At 41.2% G+C, this 20,787-nt stretch overlaps 1 protein-coding gene across 6 annotated transcripts in view; it reads right to left on the bottom strand.

Moving 5' to 3' along the window:
* The window catches only part of eml1 (EMAP like 1), a 263,264-nt gene that overhangs the window by 125,317 nt on the left and 117,160 nt on the right, over positions 1-20,787 (bottom strand). Inside the window, exon 1 of one of the 6 annotated variants that reach the window (XM_059958946.1) lies at positions 18,917-19,174. The exons of the other annotated variants lie outside the window; for them this stretch is intronic. Within the exon in view, the coding sequence (XP_059814929.1) occupies positions 18,917-18,983 (67 nt within the window). The 5' untranslated portion in view covers positions 18,984-19,174. Of the gene's footprint in view, positions 1-18,916; positions 19,175-20,787 lie in introns of those variants that run through there. 6 annotated transcript variants of the gene reach the window in all.

The following is a 20,787-nucleotide window of genomic DNA, read 5'->3' as shown; positions in this document are numbered from 1 at the left end:
CAGTAAGGGAGGCATACTTTGATTGTTAAAAAAACGAACAAATGCAACAGGACAAATGCAGAAATTGTGCTTTCATTATTGGGAGAGACCAAATGAGCAGTCATAAATATAAAATAACTTCCAGTAAGCCAACTGAAAATGTAAGAGAAAAATCCAATTGTAAGTTCAAAAATGCATGTAAATGTGTCTTCATCTGTTAAGAAACTGCAAAAATGCACAAGTGGGAATGGAGTTGAAGTGGTGGGGTAAAGGAGAAGTCTGCAAAGCAGCTGGTGTGGACATTAATCAACAATAGGCTCTGCTGGGCCAGGTAGCTGCAGGACATTAACTTTGTAGTGTGTTCTATTTAGTTGGCTACAACTGTCTACAATTATGTCTTAATTTCATTCTTACTTCTAATGAGGCACGCACATATGACATTGTGGCGTATGAATGCAAGAAATTCACATACTTTACATATAACCCATCATGAATTATTTGGATAAACAAAGAATACTTAACCAAACAATATAGTTACAGTATCACTCAAATATTACTGAAATATTAAATACACAACTCTTCCCTGCTTATTAATCAACTCCAACTCTATATAGAATGCATCCAACTCAAATATGTTATGTTGTGCTCTTTAGTCACTATGTAATACAACTACTATATAGTCATGCACAGCATACTAAATTTTAAATTGTCCCATTCAGGCCTAAAGATTTAATCACAATAGAGGATGTCTTACTCTTTTCGAATAATGTTTTTCCTAACATGGGGGAGTACACTCTGCTTGGCAGGTGAGCCTTGCGACGGTGAAACAATCTCAGGATTAGCGGCCTCCTCCATGGTGGTTGTAGGGGTTGACTCTGGGACTGCAGGGAGTGGTTCTGACAGTTCCAGACAGCTTTCTTCTCTAACAATTGATTCTGCTCTCCACAACTGATGGATGTGTCATCTCCAGATGACAGCCACAATCTCCACTGTACAGGAAAATGGTCCAGTTCTGTCCTTAATCTTTATAAGTACCTACTTTTGATCAGCTCTGTATTCCGTCAGCATGACTGCATGTCCAGGAATGAAACGTTGAACCTTCTGGCTTGACAAGCTCTTAATTTGTCTTAACTGGTTGTCCTACATACTCCTTCTGAGACTATATTTGAGGAGATCCAAGTGTGAATGCAAAGGATGGCCCAGGAACAGCATAGCTGGAGAGTTATTGGTTATAGAGTGATATGCAAGGAGGAAATTGCCAAGGTTCTGATTCAGTGTCCTGTGTTCTTCTGACATTGCTTGCAGTGCATTCTTTAGACTCTGGACAATTCTTTCTCCCAAGCCGTTTGCACCTGGATTACACGGTACAGATGTTATATGTCTTAATCCATTCATTTTCAGGAACAAGTGAAGCTGTTCCACAACAAATTGACAAAATTGTTAGTGACGATGTGTCCTGGAACATCAGTCCTTCAGAAGAGTATTCCCAACACATCAACAGTGTGTGGGGTCTGTAGTGGAGGCTATTGAAAACACTTCTGGCCATTTTGTAGCTGTATTCACTGCTACCAAATTCCACATGAATCCACTGCTAGGGCAGTACAGGCCATTCCAAGGGACAGAGAGGTGCTGCTCTTTGTATCTTGGCGTGTTGGCATCCCAAACAGTGCACGGCAAAATGCTCAATCTGCTGATCTTTTCCAGGCCACCAGACACAGCTTTGAGCCAATGATTTCATTTTCACCACACCCAAATGACTGACATGAAGCTCTTCCAATACTTTAGCTCTCAGCTTGTATGGTACAACTTTCAAACCCCACATACTACTGTGGAAGACACAAGCAGTATGGTGGAAGTTCCAGGTGTCAGGGGGCATGAGGTGTGTAAAGTTACCATATTCAGACAGAAGGTTCTTGAGAAATTGAAAGGTCTGAAGGTAGATAATTCACTTGGACCAGATGGGGTACAGCCCAGGTTTCTGAAAGGAGTGGATGAAGAGGCCGTGGAGGCATTGGTAATCTTTCAAGATTCTGGAATGGTTTGGAAGACTGGAAAATTGCAAATGTCACTCCAAGAAGGGAGAGAGGCAGAAGAAAGGAAACTATGGGCCAGTTAACTGACTTTAGTGGTTGGGAAGGTGTTGAAGCCGATTATTAAGGATGAGGTCTCAGGGTACTTGCAGGCACATGATAAAATAGGCTGTAGTCAGTATGGTTTCCTCAAGGGAAAACCTTCTCTGATGAATCTGTTAGAATTCTTTGAAGAAATAACAAGCAGAATAGACAAAGGAGAGTTGAGTGATGTTTTGTACTTGGATTTTCAGAAGGCCCTTGACAGGATGCCACACATGAAGCTGCTTAACAAGCGTTGAGCCCATATATCACAGGAAAGATTCTAGCATGGATAAAGCAGTGGATGATTGGCAGGAGCCAAAGAGTGGGAATAACGGGAACCTTTCTGGCTGATTGCCTGTGACTAGTGATGTTCCACAGGGGTCTGTGTTGGGACTGATTCTTTTTACATTATATGTCAATGATTTGGATGATGGAATTGATGGCATTCTTTCAAAGTTTACAGACGGTATGAAGATATCTGGAGAGGCAGGTAGTTTTGAGGAAGTACAGAGGCTACAGAAGAACAGACAGTTTAAGAGAATGAGCAAAGAAATGGCAGATGGAATACTGTGTTGAGAAGTGTATGGTCACGCACTTTGGTAGAAGAAATGAAAGGCTTTACTATTTTCTAAATGGAGAAAAAACAAAAAATATCTGAGGTGTGAAGAGCCTTGGGAGTCCTTCCGCAGGATTCCCTAAAGGCTAATTTGTAGGTTGAGTCTATGGCTAGGAAGGCCAGAAGACTAGAATATAAAAGCAAGGATGTAATGTTGAGACTTTATAAAGCACTGATGAGGCCTCATTTGGAGTATTGTGAGCAGGTTTGGACCCCTTATCTTAAAAAGGATATGCTAAAACTGGAGGGGGGTTCAAAGGAGGTTCACAAAAATGATTCCAGGATTGAATGGCTTGACATATGAAGAGTGTTTGATGGCCCTCAGCCTGTATTCACTAGAATTCAGATGTAAGAGGAGTGACCACATTGAAACCTGTCGAATGGTGAAAGGCCTTGATAGAGTGCACATAGAGATGATGTTTCCTCTGGTGGGAGAGTCTAAGACCAGAGGACACAGCCTTAGAATAGAGAGGATTCCTTTTAGAACAGAGAGGAGGATGAATTTCTTTAGCCAGGGAGTGGTGAATCTGTGGAATTCTTTGCCACAGGCAGCTGTGAAGCTCAAGTCTTTATGTATATTTAAGGCAGCGGTTGATAGATCCTTTATCAGTCAGTGTATGTAGGGATATGGAGAGAAGGCAAGAGATTGGGTCTGAGAGAAAAATTTGATCACCATGATGATATGGCGGAGCAGAGGCAATGGGCCAAATGGTCTAATTTTGCTTCTATTTCTCATGGTCTTTTAAGGTTACCCCTGTCAAGAGCAAGTTCATCCCAGGACTGGCAAGAATGAGGGAAGTAGAGTCGTTGCTGCAAGTTCCAGCCACTTTGGGCTTCCGTGAGGACCTGAGACAGTGTGGGGTCTTTTCTGGTTTCCTTTTGGATCATCTCTGTCATAATAGGGAGACATTTGCATTAGGGTGAATACATCAACAGAAGTATCCTCTTTTGTAACTTTCTCAGTTATTTCTTTTTCCACGGGTAAACTGGACAATCCATCAGGATTTCCTTTAGTAGTCCTCTTGAATTCGATCTTGTAATTACGTCCTCCAAGAAACAGCTGCTGTTAATGGAACAAACTTTTTGTGGATTGAAAGCGGACACCAATGGCTGATTATCAGTAATGAGGGGAGACTCGCTCATACCAGTACTGGTTAAAACGTTTTCTTTCACCCCAAACCAGACTTAAGGACTCTTTCTCTATCTGTGCATTTTTTCTCTGCAGAGTAAGGGAACGTGATGCAGATGCAATGGGGCATTCATTTCCATCACATATAACACATGACATCACTGCACCGATAACACAAGATGAGGCGTCACAGGCAAGCTTCACTGGACAACGTGATCGTAATGTGTGAGTACAGTGTCTGATTTCACCGTTTCCTTCACTTTTTGCAAAGGCACTTCACACTGCATTTTCCATTCCCATTTCTCCCCAGTCTTTAAGGGGTGGAGCACAGTGGCCAGGTTTGGCAGTAACTTGTTATAGCAATTGACAAATCCTAAACAGGACCGCAACTATGTCACGTCCTTTGACCTTGGGGGCACCCGCCACTACTTGAATTTTGTCAGCACGCTTGTGTAATTGTTGTGCATCAATAGTGTGACCACAGTGAATAATGTTTCGTTTATAGAATTCACACTTGTCGCATCGTGCGCTGATCCCCTAAATCTTCTAAGCTTTTTAACACTGTCTGTTAACACTGAGGATGTTTGGAGACGTCCCCTGTCATCCTCACCAGTAACAATAAGTTCCTGGACAGCCTTGCAGCACCTGGTCCATAGCTTTCTGCCAGAGTGTAGGTGCAGATGCTGCTCCAAAAATAGGCTTAGTGTAGTGATAAAGTCCTTTGTGAATGTTTATGGTGAGAAATATGTTGGACTCTTCTTCCATCTTCATCTGTAGTAGGCCTCAGCCAAGTCCACTTTGCTGAAGTGTTCTCCACCAGCACGGTTCACAAAGAGATCCTCTCTCTTGGGCAGAGGGTAATGATCTACTTTTAGTATTGGATTGATGCTGACCTTAAAATCAATACAGGTTCTGACAGACTCATCTTTCTTGGCTACTGGACCACTGGCTTTGCCCATGGGCACCACTCAACCTTGGAAATAATTCCTTCAGCCTCCATGCGATCCAGCTCACTGGCTACTTTATCACTGATGGGCTTTGTAAAACCTGGGTTTGGTATTTTCATCTAACACTATTTTACCCTTGATATGTTTGAGTTTTCCAATGCCATCCTTGAACACTGCTGATGCATCATCCAGTACCTTTTTTAATTTGCTTTCAGTTCTCTATTGAAGGGGATGTGGATGGAGCTCCTATCAAGTTGCAGTTGTCTGAGTCATTCAAGGCCCTAAAGTCTTTGGCCCTCCTGTTTTTACCACATACTAGCTCAATGTGAATTATTGGTTGTTGTATTGAACTGTTACGAATGTCATTCCCTCAGCAGTTCTCCTTTCTTAATTGGATAACTGCAGGCTTCAGTTCAGTATCTTTGAAATGCTGTTCATACTTATTCTGTGAATGACTGAAACAGATGAGCCAGTGTCCTATTCCATTTTAATTCATTTGCTGCACTTCTGGTATTGCTTGTCTACTATTAATGTCATATTATAAATCTCAAGGCAACTCAGTCCTGAGTCTCTCTCATCATTATCAGATTTTTTCCAACTACAGCATGCCAATTAGTGCCCTTTCTGAGACTGCAACTTGACATTTTATTTTTTTTTTCTTTTCCACGTGCAGTCCATTTATTTTTGTTTGCCTGACTTGCTCTTTGTATATGTCCTACTTTGTTATGTTTTCTGCAAATTTCTGCATTGTTCTGGCATCTGTGACAATTAGGAGCCAGTTTTGAATACTGTCTTGTAAGATTCCGCAAACTAAGTGCATCATTAGGCCCATTACTGAACTGACAATGCTCAGATAATCTCTTCAATCCAGCCATGGACACGGAAATAGACTCCACTTCTGCTTGTGAACCTGAAGTGTTCTGCAATCAACAATGGTTTTGGTTCCAAATGTTCCTGCATTACTTTCATGACATCAGCAAAGCTCATTTTGGCTGGTTTGATTGGAGCAGTTAAACTTCTAAACAAATTGTGTGCCTTTAAATCCAATGCAATCAGCAAAACTGGCATGCACTTGTCAGTGGCTATTTAATTTGGTTCAAAATACTGCCCTATTCACTGAGTATACAAAATACAGTTATCAGTTGTGTAATTGCACGTGACTGTCTTTCCCATGCAGCCAGCCATTTTGTTTCTTTTTTTAAATGATTATTATCACCGATACTCACTGTTAATGAACCCTTGAATTTCCTATTTCTACCATTCTTTATTTTTACTCAAATGTCTTTCTTCTTTTGCAAAGAAAAAATAGTGCTGCAATTCGTTTAAACTCAAATATATCACTGCACTTTTTTAAAACTTGGTACAGAGGAGATTTACAAGGATGTTGCCTGGATTGGGGAGCATGCTTTATGAGAATAGGTTGAGTGAACTTGGACTTTTCCCCTTAGAGCGATGGAGGATGAGAGGTGACCTGATAGAGGTGTACAAGATAATGAGAGGCATTGATCGTGTGGTTAGTCAGAGGCTTTTTCCCAGGGCTGAAATGGATAGCATGAGAGGGCATAGTTTTAAGGTGCTTGGAAGTAGGTACAGAGAAGATGTCAGGGGTAAGTTTTTTTACACTGAGAATGGTGAGTGTGTGGAATGAGCTGCCAGCGGCAGTGGTGGAGGTAGAAATGATAGGGTCTTTAAAGAGACTCCTGGATGGATACATGCAGCTTAGAAAAATAGAGGGCTATGGATAAAGCCTAGGTAGTTCTAAGATAGGGACATGTTCGGCACAGCTTTGCGGGCCAAAGGGCCTCTATTGTGCTGTAGGCTCTCTATGTTTCTATGAAAGTCTCCCTGCGCTTCAACAAGTAGGTAGTCAAGTTCAGTTCATTTAAACTGTCCTTGTTGTCACTATTATATTTTGTAACCCCAGAACATAAAAAATAAAAAATATGGAGCTGGGAGATGCGCATTTTTGTTTCATTTTTACTTATAGTGATGCATGCACTGATGAAGTAGTTGCATAATAACATATGCCATTTATGTACTTTTACATATAACCATATAACAATTACAGCACAGAAACAGGCCATCTCGGCCCTTCTAGTCCATGCTGAACGCTTACTCTCACCTAGTCCCACCAACCTGCATTCAGCCCATAACCCTCCATTCCTTTCCTGTCCATATACCTATCCAATTTTACTTTAATTGACAATACCGAATCTGCATCTACTACTTCTACTGGAAGATTGTTCCACACAGCTACCACTCTCTGAGTAGTAAAGAAATTCCCCCTTGTGTTACCCTTAAACTTTTGCCCCCTAACTCTCAACTCATGTCCCCTTGTGTGAATCTCCCCTACTCTCAATGGAAAAAGCCTATCCAGGTCAACTCTATCTATCCCCCTCATAATTTTAAATACCTCTATCAAGTCCCCCCTCAACCTTCTACGCTCCAAAGAATAAAGACCTAACTTGTTCAACCTTTCTCTGTAACTTAATGCTTAATCAAACAATAAATTTAGTATATTGCTCAAATATTACTGAAATATTAAATACACAACAGCATAGCCTCTGAGTATTCAATAGGTTTTAATCTTTTGCCACAGTACCGATCCAGTGCTGACTCCCTCAGTGAAGGCTGGTACCTGCTCCCCAGGATTACCCTTCCTGAAGTCCATGATCAATTTCTTGGCCATTGTCGACATTGAGTGTAAGTTTGCTGTTGCAACAGCAGCCATCCTGTACAACTTGGCTTAACGTTTCACCTGAAAGTCAAAACTTCTAATGGTTTAGAAATCTCTTAGCACTGTCAGGTCATCCTGGGTTCAGTCCTTGGCACTGGTCTGAAAGTCACAACTGTCTGATTCACAGATGAGCATCATGCACTGAAATAAGATTAAAATAATAAATCAAAAGCATTAATTTTATTTCTGGTGCACCAACGTCTATGACAATAGAGGGGGCTTAAGCCACATGTTAATTACATTAACCTCCCTGAAGTAACCTTTGTCCCTTTCTCTACTAAAACCAATGAATCACAATGGAATAGGATTTCCCCAGATACATTCCATTCAAATTTTAAATTGAATGAACTGATCTGAAATTGAATTTGAGGCCCAAGTGTCAGCTTATTAAGCAAAGAAACATTCGCTTCAGTATTTGAAGCGCAGATATCTCAACCTTTCACATTGTGTGCCCTTTAATGCAATACCGCCATTGCCAACTGAGTTCTCCCAAATAGCACAAATAACATTCCAACATTTAAATTTTGGCAGCTCAAGTACTCAGCTGATGCTGAATCTGGTTCCAAAACAAAATGAGCTTCATGCTTTAGATTTATTATTTTAATCTCATTTCAGTGCATGATGCTCATCTGTGAATCAAACAGTTGACTTACAGACCAACTCCGAAGACATAATACAGCACGTCTCTACAGCGTGATACTAAGGGACTGCTAAAGTTTTAGAAATTTTGACTTTCAGATGAGATGTGCAGGTTGGCTGGTGCTGCAACAACAAACTCACACTCAGCAGCAAGACTTCAAGAAGGGAAAGCTGGGAGAAGATGCAGCAGCTCTCAGCAGTGGGAAGGATGGGCAGCTTCCATTTCCTGGGTGTCAACATCTCAGAGGATAGATACATCTTGACCCCAATGCACTGGTGCAATTACATAGAAAGCACATCAGGGGCTCTACTTAGGAGTTTGTAAAGATTTGGTATGACCATAAGACTATAAAACATAGGAACAAAGTTAGGCCACTTGGCTCATCGAGTCTGCTCTGCCATTCAATCGTGGCTGATTTATTATCCCTCTCAACCCCATTCTCCTGCCTTCTCCCCATAATCTTTGATGCCCTGCCTAATCAAGAACCTATCAACCACTGCTTTAAATGTATGTAATGTGCTGTTCATTTTCCACTGCTCTGCTGTGAGGTAGTTTATTTTAGCAGTTGTCTGTAAAAGCTGTGTGTCCTGCTGGTAAGAGTGTTTTGGCTTCAGCTAAAGATAAGGAGCCCTTTTGTCCAACTTGAGAATGTTGTGCCAGCCAATCAGGGTTGTGGGATGTGAGAGGGCTGTGCAGGAAGAGATTTCTGAAGGACAGTAGTCTGGTTTGGAGACTTCTGGCGGGAGCTGCAGGGAGAAGAGCACCAGGGAAGACGTCGGGAGGATCTCATTCGAAGGGGAAATCCTTTTGCAAGGAATGCTTCGTAAGGCAGATGATTCTAAGAAGGGAAGTTCCACCTGTGATTGGTGATGGGAACTCAGCACTGAGTAAAGCGAAATACCACTCTATCCTCTCTATCTAGGCCTTTCAATATTCAATAGGTTTCAATGAGATCTCCCTCATTTTTCTAAACTGCAGTGAATACAGGTCCAGAGCCATCAAACCTTTTCATTCCCACCATTGAGGCATCTTCAAGGGGCAGTACACTGTATTGCTGCTACAAAACAACAATTTTACGACATGTCAGTGAAAATACTCTATTATAATAAAACTCAGCAGCTACTGTATATTTCAATATGAAGTACTATGGGATATCCTGACAACCAGAAAGAACAAGAAAACTAATTCCTTATGCATCTTTTTAAAATAATACTTGATTAAAAAGATGGATAAGTTAGGAACCAAAATCTCTCAGGCTACATAGCCACTGTTGGTAACACTATGGTACAAGTTACGGAGACGGCTCAAGGTGAATGACAGATAAATTAACATTTAGAGTCATAGAGAAGTACAGCACCCAAACAGGCCATTCAGCCCATCTAGTCCATGCCAAAACCATTAAAACTGCCTACTCTCATAGACCATAATTCTCCATAACCACTCAAGTGTCCATGTATCTATCCAAACGTCTCTTAAACATTGAAACTCACATGCAGCACATGTGCTGGCAGCTCATTCCACACTCTCATGACCCTGTCAGTGAAGAAGTTTCCCCTCATGTTCCCCTTAAACTTTTCACCTTTCACCCTTAACCTATAACCTCTGGTCTGTAGCTTACTACAATCCTATCCAGTAGCAACCTCCCCCCACCCCTCATACCAGATGATAATACAGCCAGTCAGAATGCTGTCTATGGTACATCTGCAGAAGTCTGAATAGAAATCTCCTCAAGCTCCTGATGAAATATAGCTGCTGGCTTGCCTTCTGTGTTGGGACCAGGTTAGATCCTCAGAGATATTGACTCCCAGCAACTGTGAATATGGGCCCCTTTCTATGCAGTTAATGAATTTGTGTACCTTGATGTTCCAGTGCTGAGTTAAAGGCACTAAACCTCTCTGCGTTTATTTAACTCCATTCTGGTGACTCTACTGTCATACAACATGAATACGTCGAAGAAATACACTAAAATTACTACTCACAATTGATTAGTGAATGTGGAAGAAACCTAATCTGAAATACATTACTTTGCAGTTTCTAAACTCTACATACTGCACACCCTACGTAAATGCCACACCATTAATAAAAACTTTTACAATATCTGTACTCAGTTGCAGTCTGACCACATTCCAAGATTTGATGTCCATCAGCAACTAAAGAAAGTCCACCTCTACAAGACTAATATTGGATCATTATCGTATGCAAGTGGAACTCATCGCATTAATGGTTAAGACATACAAATTGGTTCCATTAATCCTACAGAGATAAAGATATGATCTGGTTAGTTGCCCAATACCAGAAGAATAGAGCCTGATAATATTTAATTTAGTTTTTAGCACACTAATTTGATTTGTTCAACTTGTAAAACTGGTTGAGTGAGTTTAAACAAATTCAATGAATTCATGGAGCATGTAGAAGCTGCTTGAAAGAATTTATAAATAGGTATTTCTATAATATTTTGTGAGCTTGTGAAATAGAAAAAAATACTCCCATTCAATATTAAAATGATTTTCTTCTCATCAAGACTTCATCAACAAAAATGAACAATAATCAACTCAGATTCAAGTTCAGAAGATGTTTCAAACCATGAATATAACTTATCTTCAAACTTTGGTGCAGCTCATCTCAGTGCAAGTTATATTTAGTTCAAGTCACAGAGAAACAAGAGACATTGACATGTTGGAACAATATGTAAAATTGCTATGAGCTAATCTCCTGTATCAGGCTTATGTTAGGAGGAGAGACTGAATTGCTATGGGTTTCATGACCTAAGAAATAAATAATAGTTGATCTTGCTGAAATATCTACAAGTATTAATAGTGTGGCCAAAGTTGATCTATTACTCTAATTCGACTACTACTGGAGAATCAAGGAAGGGTTCACACCTGTCATGTCATTTTAATGCCAATATCAAAGGATAGTCACTCATGGAAGAAACACCCAGACGATTGGGACTGGAAGCAAAAAGAAAATCAGAGAGACACCAAAGTATTGCTGGATAAACGCTTTTGTTGTTTCTGATTGTTCTGCCTCCTCTTATTAGAATGGTTTCACATGAATAATCCTGGAGTATAACAAGCAACCATCCATCAGCCTTTTATTTGCCAGAATAACAAAGAGCACTGCATAAGGCTGCAGAGAGAAAGGGCAGATGAAGTTAAATATAAAATTTTATTTTAGCCTGAAAATACACCAAGGTGAGAAATGATGTGTGCAAGATGCATTAAAATGAGAGCAAAGTAGGTAGAACTGTTTCCTCACTGGCATCAGATTCAACAAGGGAATAAAGGTCAGCACTAGAGATCTCTGTGCTCTTCAATGTATGAAAGATGCTTGGAAATTTGTATAAAAATCTCTGAACAATTTATATACATGGCTATTTCTTTCAATCCCACTGTACTCATGTACATTGATGCACTGCCAATGCTTTAAATTAAATTCAGTTGCACCAGAAAACTAAAAATCGAGCACTTACACTAATACAGAGGGCTATTTAGGTTTGTTTTCACTTCCAGAAAAGAGGCTGCTTCACAGTCTCCTCAGCTGGTGGCATTCATAAAGGGCTCGCAGTGAAGCCGCCAAAATAAGTCTTCTTAGCTGGCAATAAAGTAAGCACACCCATCAGCTGAGGGTACGTGAATCAGTGTGGTGGGATACCCATATAGAAGGAGGAGATGTGAGGCATCTTCAGTAACCACCCATTTCTCCAATTGTTTGATTGAATTGCACTTGCTTAAATTCAAAATCTCAAACTGCACATTGCATCCTCCCCATTCTGAACAATTGTGAGAACTTCCTCCTCTGCCTCCAAAAATACACTTATAGAGGCAAAGGTGATAGTAATTTCTGTCCCTTTGCAATGACATAGATCTCTTTGAGTGTTACATTATTTTCCAGAAAGTTCTGAAGATGAACTTGAAGCCACAATTTTCTGAATCAGAGGCAACAGTATTCCTAAAAAGTGAATATGTCATTTCATATTAGACCATATAGTGGTCAGGCTTTCCATCCACAACATGAGCACATATTCTCAAGGGCCACCTCCACATTGGCAACCTTATTATAGTTGCCTGCAGCTGTGTGATGTTATTCCACAAGATGTACTGTCTATTAGAAAAAAAGTTTTCCTAAGCAAGTGCTAATATTCATTTCTAACCACTGGGTTTAAGCACACAACCAGGTCTTAGTTCCCTAAGAATAAGAGAATTTATGTACTTCATTGGCAATCAGCCATTTTCAAAGAAATAATTCCAGACTTGCAGTGGAAAAGCAATTTCCTACAATCCTGACACCCAGGCACAGGCATGCAAGTTCTACTCAGTTCCACCATTTAGAAATCTCTTGCTAAACTTTCAAAAGTAACTCTCCCCTTATTAAATCACTGGGTGCTAGATTACATGTTTTCAGTTCCAGTGGTCCTAACTTTAACTGCACTCCTCGTGTGGCAAACTCAGGGACACTGGGAGAAGGTTGGATGACTGATTCATTAACTTGGGGCATCAAATATGAGCAGGTGGGGAAGGGCATTGGGAATGGGAAAGGGGAGAGCAAACAGGTGCAGGGAAGGAAAATAAGTTTAGTTTTCTAATAAACAAAGCAACTATCCAGTACTGAGAATCAGGCCATTGTCTCTCAGCTCACAAGTCTCATTTCTTGAGGGACTGTCCCTCCACAATTTCAATCTTGTAGTGCCACAATCCCAGAGCTCGTTTCTATCTTGTTACCAAGATTTAGACACATTGGTTCAGCCTGAAGTTGCTTCACTAAGCTTCTTCTTTCCTACTTTGACTCTGTTCTTTCTCTCCAGGTATGGACCCTTCCCATTTATACTCCAATTTATCTCCATGGCAATTCTGGCCTCATCCTATCAGAGATACTTACTTTGCCCTTTTCATCTCTTACCATATCCTTCTGGCATCTAAAAACTTACTTTTTTCTCTTCCCCTCTCCTGTCAAAGGACCTGTTCAGCCTGAAAACTTAACTCTATTTCTCCTTTCCACAGATGCTGCCTGATCTGCTGAATATTTCCAGCATTTGCTGCTATATTGCCCTCCACCTCCTTCAGCATTAAAGCACGGCTATTCTCCAGGCAACTTTCTTCGAAAGTTGCATCAAAATTCATTACTTTGACATGATTTTCCTAACCACTTCCTCTGTGGTTACATCTATATATGTTTTGAACTTCCAGATATTGACCTAGAGCACCTAAAGATCAAGTGCCAACCATTCTATTTACCAAGGGAGATCCCCTCTGTGATCCTGACCACAAGATACAGACAACCATCGGCTGACTGTAATCAGACTCTTGAGATACTGCATGTTGCCATCATCAAACGAGAAACAGTCCACCCTGATGCATTTCAAATCATAGTCAGGGACTTCAATCGGGCTTGTTTAAAGAAATCTCTGCCTATTTACCATCAACATGTAACTGTTAGACTACGGTAAGGAATACCTACAGTTCCATGTCCAAATGATACTGTGGGAAATCACTTGGCTATCCTCCTCCTAACTGAATACAGACTGAGGCTAAAGATCAGGTCTCCAGAGATAAGGAGAGCAAAGAGGTGGTCGCAAGAGGCAGAGGAACGGCTGCAGGATTACTTAGAGTTGGTAGACTGGGCCACGATCAAGGGTTCATCATGGGATCTGAATGAATACACCATGGAGATCACAGGCTTTATAAAATCAGTTGTAGACGAGTGTGTCCCATAAAATCATTCAGAGTCTTCCCCAACCAGAAGCCATGGAAGAAGATCAAAGGCATTCAGGTCTGACGACGGAATAAGATACAAGAAGTCCAAGTACAATCTCCAGGAAGCCTGCTCACAGGCAAAGTGGCAATTCCGGACTAAACCTGAACCAATGAAGGATGCTTAAAAGCTGTGGCAGAGCTGCAATGCTATTACCTCTTACAAAATGAAACCAAGCGACAAAGGCGACAACAGGACTTCGATTCCAGATGAGCTCAATGCCTGCTATGCTCGCTTTGACCATCAAGGATCCTTCACAAACCTCCACAGCCTCTGATGACCCTGTGATTCCAGTCTCTTGGGCCAATGCGAGAGCATCCAGCCCAGATGGGGTACCTGGCCAAGTATTAAATATCTTTACTGATCAGCTGGCTGGAGTGTTCACCGATATCTTCAACCTCTTGCCTCAGCCATCTGATGTCCTCACCTGCAGCATGCAGGCTTCAATTATACTGGTTAAGGGCGTGGTATCCTGCCTCAATGACTGTCATCCAGTAGCACTTACATCCATGGTGATGAAGTGTTTTGAGAGGTTGGTGATGAAACACATCAACTCCTGCTGGAGAAGCAACTTGGATCCGCTCCATTTTGCCTACCAGCACAACAGGTCCACAGCAGATGCTATTTCATTGGCTTTACATTCAACCCTGGAACAGCTGGACAGCAACGATGTATACATCAGGATTCTCTTCATCAATATTCAATACTATCATCCCCTAAAAACTCATAAGTGTCAACCTTGACCTCAATACCTTCTTATCCAATTGGACCCTCGATTTGCTCACTTGCAGAGCCCAGTCAGTTCAGATTGGCAACAACATCTCCTCCACCATCTCCACCAGCACAGGTGCACCACGAGGTTGTGTACTTAGCTCCCTGCTCTACTCACTTTACTCTCAAAGTAGAGAGAAGCACAGCTGCTATACCATATTTAAGTATGTTGACAACACTACTGTCAATGATCGAATCAAGGGTGACAAATCAGCATATAGGAGGGAGATTGGAAATCTGGCTGAGAGGCACTACAACACAACTTCTCACTCAATGTCAGCAAGTCCAAGGAGCTGATCATTGACTTCAGGAGGAGGAAACCAGAAGTCCAAGATCCAGTCTTCATTGGGGAATTAGAGGTGGAAAGGGTAAGCAACTTTAAATTACTCTGTGTTATCATTTAAAAGGACTTGTCCTGGGCCCAGCATGGAAGTAAAATTATGAAGAAAGCATGACAGTGCCTCTATTTCCATAGAAGTTTGTAAAGATTCAGCATGACTTCTAAAACTTTGACAAACTTCTGTACATGTGTTGCAGAGAACATATTGACTAATAAATATAGATCTTTTTTCAACATATTGACTGACAGTATCAAAGCCTGGTATGGAAACACCAATGCTCTTGAATGGAATTGCCTTCTAAAAGTATTGGATAGATAGTCCATCATGGGTAAAGTCCTCCTCACCACTGAGCACATCTACACAGATTGGTATTGCAGAATGAAGATCCATTATCAGGGAGCAACACCACCTAGGCCGTGCTCTCTTCTCACTGCTGCCATCAGGAAGGTACATGAGCCTCAGGACTCACTCCACCAGGTTCAGGAACAGTTATTACCCTTCAACCATCAGGCTCTTGAACCAGTGAGGATAACTTCATTTAACTTCACTTGTTTCATCACTGGTCTGTTCCCACAACCTATAGACTCACTTTCTATAGTCTCTTCATCTCATGCTCTCGATATTTATTGCTTTTTTTCCCTCTATTTGCATAGTTTGTTGTATTTTGCAATTGGTCGTTTGTCCACCCTATTGGGTGTGGTCTTTCATTGATTCTATTTGGATCTTGGAGTTACTGGGTATGTCCGCAAGGAATTGAATTTCTGGGTTGTATATGGTTGCATATATGTACTTTGATAATATGTTTACTTTGAACTTTGAAGTCAATTTAAACATTTTTATGTTTTAATAATGTGACAGGAAGTGTTGAGCTGTGCTTCTGCAGCTAAAGCAGTACATAGTAAACTTTTTGGTTCCTGTCAATTAGTGCTTTCAACAAAAACTCACTAATAGAATGCAACATGGACTGCTTGTCCATTGCTAGTATCAGGTCAGTGTACCCTCCCCACATAAACAACACAATAGCTTACATTAGAGTCTGCTCTGTCACATTACAACTGGAAAACTGGCTCAGTTCCTTCTGTTCTAGACACTTACAGATTACATTGTGTGGCCCACACACTGACTCTATAATAAGGTTGGGATAATAATGGCCCACAAGCACAAATTTCTGTGAATTACTCCATCTGCAGGTTTAACAAAGTACGTGGATTCACTTATTTTTTGCAGAGTTCTCTCATTCTTCAAAACCGAACATTCTGACCCAAAGGCTGAGGCATTTTTTCCACAGAATTCCTTGGCAACGTGGAGACAGCAGCACAGCCATCTGGATCAGGGTAGTTTTGTTTTAGTTTTTGTAACAGAGACAAGAGATGAATTATTAAAAGACAGTGCACAAGAAAAATGACTGAAACTCAAGTTTCAGGTGTTGCTTTTTTCTCTGCTGTTCACAATTATCAGGAAGTAATTGTCACACCACTTCCATCCCAACCATGCCCTTCCCCCAACAGAGCCCCCAAACAGTAAGATAGTTTAAATTCCCTCGAGGTGTTCATCTGATCCTTCATGTGTAGTGAAAAACATCAGATCAACTAAACAAAGACACTCTCCTGATCTGTGGTTACACCACCCAAAGAATAAATCAAAAGTAACATTATTGGGTTCAATTATAATATTATTTTAAAGATAAACTGTTTAATTATTCTTTTCAGTCCATCAATGGTACCTATCAAGGTGATATAAATCCAGTCACCTTAAATATTGTAGCATAAATCTGCAAAGGTTTAAATTAAACCCATCTGCTAAATTTCAACTCTGTCAGTCACAGGCAACAGGCCAGAACTACTTTTCTTTCCCAGCCATTCATCATTATCAATGGGCCTTCTTCGGAGCTCTATTAATACACCTTATGAATGCTGCTGAGCTGGCAATGTGTGTGCAAATTGCAAACCAGATGCCCTAATGACCCCCAGCCCCTTCACTTTACACACAGATGTTCTTCCTGCTCAGCTGGAGGTCAGAACAGTGCATTCCCTCCCCCTCCCCCCCTACTGTTACCCCCGATTCCACCTCCTGCGATTGCCAGCCTGGTGTTTGGGAATTGATATCCAAACATTTTCGCCTCCCTTGCAACCAGCACCTAATCAGGTTGAGAGTGCAACATGTGAAGGGTACATATCAAGCATATAATCACTTAACTGATTAGCTTCTCAAAGTGATGTTTATGGTGATACTAATCGCAGTCCACTCACTGCCCCTCTGCCTTGTTACACTATCTGAACTCATAATCTCTCCAAACCCCAAAGTTCTTCGCTCCTTCAGTTTCCCTTCCACTTACAATCAACAGGGCTTTAAAACCAAAGCATCCAGGCACGAGTCTCTGATTACTATTTATTCTCTGCCTCTTTATTTGTCGTTGGCAGCACCTTGTGCTATTTTGCCACCGGCTTTTCAAGCCCAGATTGCCAATTAATGCCTCTATTGCAATTGCACAGGGTGGATTTGACTATGCTGTTTACTTATTTTTTTCCTCCACATTGATCATTTGCCACTACTGCCTCAAATTGATTTTGTAAGACCGTGTTTCCTGGCTTAAGTAAGTATGGAGTTGAGTAAACACATTTATATCAAATGCACTGAAATCTGGCTCATGGGATATCAGATACAGCTGGTAGGAAGTTTCTACATGCAAGCGCAGGGTGGCAAGAAGCTGAAGGACCGCAAAAGTAACTTTAAATTTAACTTGCCAGAGCCATTCTCCTCAGATATCAAAAGGACGAGGGTTAATTTTAAGCATCCAATGAGGCAATTTAACATCGAAGATCCTATGGCATACAGAGTACCATTTGGGGATAAGAAGGGAGGGTTCTTGCACCAGGTCTCACTGATATCAGAGGAGAATAGCCCAGGTACGGTACATTTAAAGTTACATCTGTGCTCCTTTAGCTTCTTGTCACCATGGCCTGTTGAACTTAGCTCACACCAACTCCATCTGATACCTCAGCCAGCCCGTGGCCCACTGTTTGGTGCTCACAGCTCTCAAATCAGATCTGCCGGGATCCTTTACTCAGACCACCTGTTGATAAAACAGGCCATTCTCCAGTTAGCCCTGGAGGTCAGGAGATGTGAGAGGAATAGAAATGTTGGAATATATAACCAAATACCAACATTGATCTGAACTTGCAAACAAAAAGCACGAGGACAAGTTCATCCACAAGTAGAAACAATAACATTGAAAAATAAGGAAATAACAAACTAACTATAATTAGAGAACAAAAATATATTGTTAGCTCTAAACATATGTTGCAACAGCAGGTTGAATTCTTATCGCGCCTTAAACACAAGAGAACATACCAAGGCCCTTCACATGGAATTGTCGTGCGTTTTAAACTTAAGAGGCAGCACTCAGTTTACAACATGCTCTGAGCAGCACACTGAATACCCAAGTTCCCACTCTCATTATCAGAGCCACTTTGATGTGCACAACGTTCATTCACAGTGATCAACTTCCCAACGGTTTTACTCTCAGGCAGTCCAGTTCAATCCACATTCAGATAAGTTTACACAATGTCGCCAGCAATAACACTTGCAAACGGCATCACTTCCCGCTTTGCCGTGAAGCCCCTTTCAGCACAGACCCATTATCTGAGGATATAATGGGATGAATACAATGAACCCAAGTTATGGGAAAGCACAAGAACTTTACAGTTTTAAACACAGAACAATTTAATGCTGAAACAGTCTAGTGGAGATCGGAATAACCATTTTTTGTATACATTCTTCGGAAAATATTTTTCCAGGGAATCCTCAATCTTTAAACACTCCATAGCCCAAGGTCCCAATTTGCCTCCTACTATACTAAAAAGACTAATAGTGAAAACTAAGATCATTTACCGGTGCAGAACTGAAGCAGCGAGGAGGTGTCGTAGAGGCTGTTGTAGCCAGAAAACCCGTCCTCCATGCTGAACCCGTTCCCTCCAGTCTCTCTGTTACTTAGTTTGCCTGCCACAGGAGATGTTCCCCATTCACGATCCAGTTTTCCGGGGTCTCCCTGCCAGAGTCAGTTACCATAGCAACCCATTCAATCAGATTCTTTCCTACGTCTACAGCCCTCCTTTTTTTGTGTGTGTGTGGTGCGTTTGCCTCCGTGTCTTCTTCACTCACACTGCCGCGCGTGGAGAGCCGTCCCGGGGCTGAAAGCTGAATGTTTCAGCCAGCGAAGTAGAGGGAGAAGCGAAGACACTGCCAAAATGTGTCTCTGACGGTAATCTTAGACCAGTAAAAACAGGACTAACATCCTTTCAAAATACAGCCTCTCCGTCCTGACCAATTACCTCGCAGCATCCGACCAGCTGATGTAGCAGGCTGCGAAAGCGGGCATGAAATACTGGGCGAAGACTGGGGAGGAAGTTGTAAGAGGGAATCTACAGGAATCTCTCAGCCTCACTCAGTTCGCCAGACAGCATATGATCAAGCAGCCATTTCTGTCAGCAAATCGACACGCTGATAGAATTCCAGCGAACGCGGAAAGATAACGCGGGCTGTGTCAAATGGGGGTAGCTTTCAAATCGTGAATGAGATTTGCATTAAAGATTGCCGAGATCGTTTTGAGAAAAATAACATTCAGTTCTGTAATTCGTGTAGGAATTTAAACTAGTGTCGGCTGAATGGAAACTAAAGATTTGGCAATGAGGCGAGGACTTTTATTTTAAAATACTTCCCAAGTGCTTCCATTCATTCCGCAGCGGGCGTTGGAATTTATTAAAATACTCTGCCTAGGGAATATTCGGGGTTTGGCTCCTGCGACAGGGTTTTCTCAAGACATAAAGTTCATTAAGTTTAGTTGTAACTGATAATTGTTAAAACAAGGAAAGGTATCTGTTAACCGATTCATCAATCTATGTCCCGCAAATCGTCTCTGGCCTACTCCTAGTTTTATCCTTTCTGAAAATGAGGCTTTACGGCTTAAGAGAGGCAGGCCAATCAATGCCAATACTCAACGAAACCATTGGAGAGTTCGTAGCAAGAATTATTTCCTTTTGAAGGACGTAACAGTAAACCAGTCTGTTAGAACGAATAGAGAACGAACACATTTTCTATTTTTTTTCTGCAGGCTGTCGTGGCACAAAGATTTAAATTGATCCAAATTAGGTAATCACTTATATTTCCTTCTGGAGTAATTAACTTTCATTTCTGTCAGTCCGGCCAAGCCCTTGAAGGAGATTATAAAGAATGAATGATGCCGATTATCCATGTGTGTTTAACAGGAGCCAGAGTCAGAATTTTGGAACCGTTTTTCTAGAGTATTGTGAACGATTCAAAAGCAACGCTTCGTTTCTATTACTTCAGACTGCTACTGGTCTTTTAATGGTGGCATGAGGTCTAATCTGCTGCTTCAGCAATGGGAGGGTTAGAACGGCCACCATAAAGGGTCAAAAATACACATTTCTGTACACAAGTAAATTATTTGTTACTGCATGTTTAGCAGATATTCCATTCATATAGTCTTCAATTCATAAATATTTTATAGAGAAGTGCTTATTTATGCATTCTTTACAATCATTCTGGGGATATAATTCCTTTTGAACATCTTTTATGCCCTGAATAGGTAAAATCACTTAAATGTTTGGGGTTAGAGAAGGGGGGGAGCTATTAAAATCTAAGTGCCTTAGATCTTGAAAACATATTAACATGGGTAAAATCTACAAAAAAGGGAACCTGGCAGCATTTTAAGAGTCTTTAACCATCTGTAGCTCCATCAGCTA

This window comes from Hypanus sabinus, chromosome 2, assembly GCF_030144855.1.
Source record: "Hypanus sabinus isolate sHypSab1 chromosome 2, sHypSab1.hap1, whole genome shotgun sequence".
Lineage (NCBI taxonomy): Eukaryota > Metazoa > Chordata > Chondrichthyes > Myliobatiformes > Dasyatidae > Hypanus > Hypanus sabinus.
This window is presented reverse-complemented; position numbering and strand designations above follow the sequence as displayed.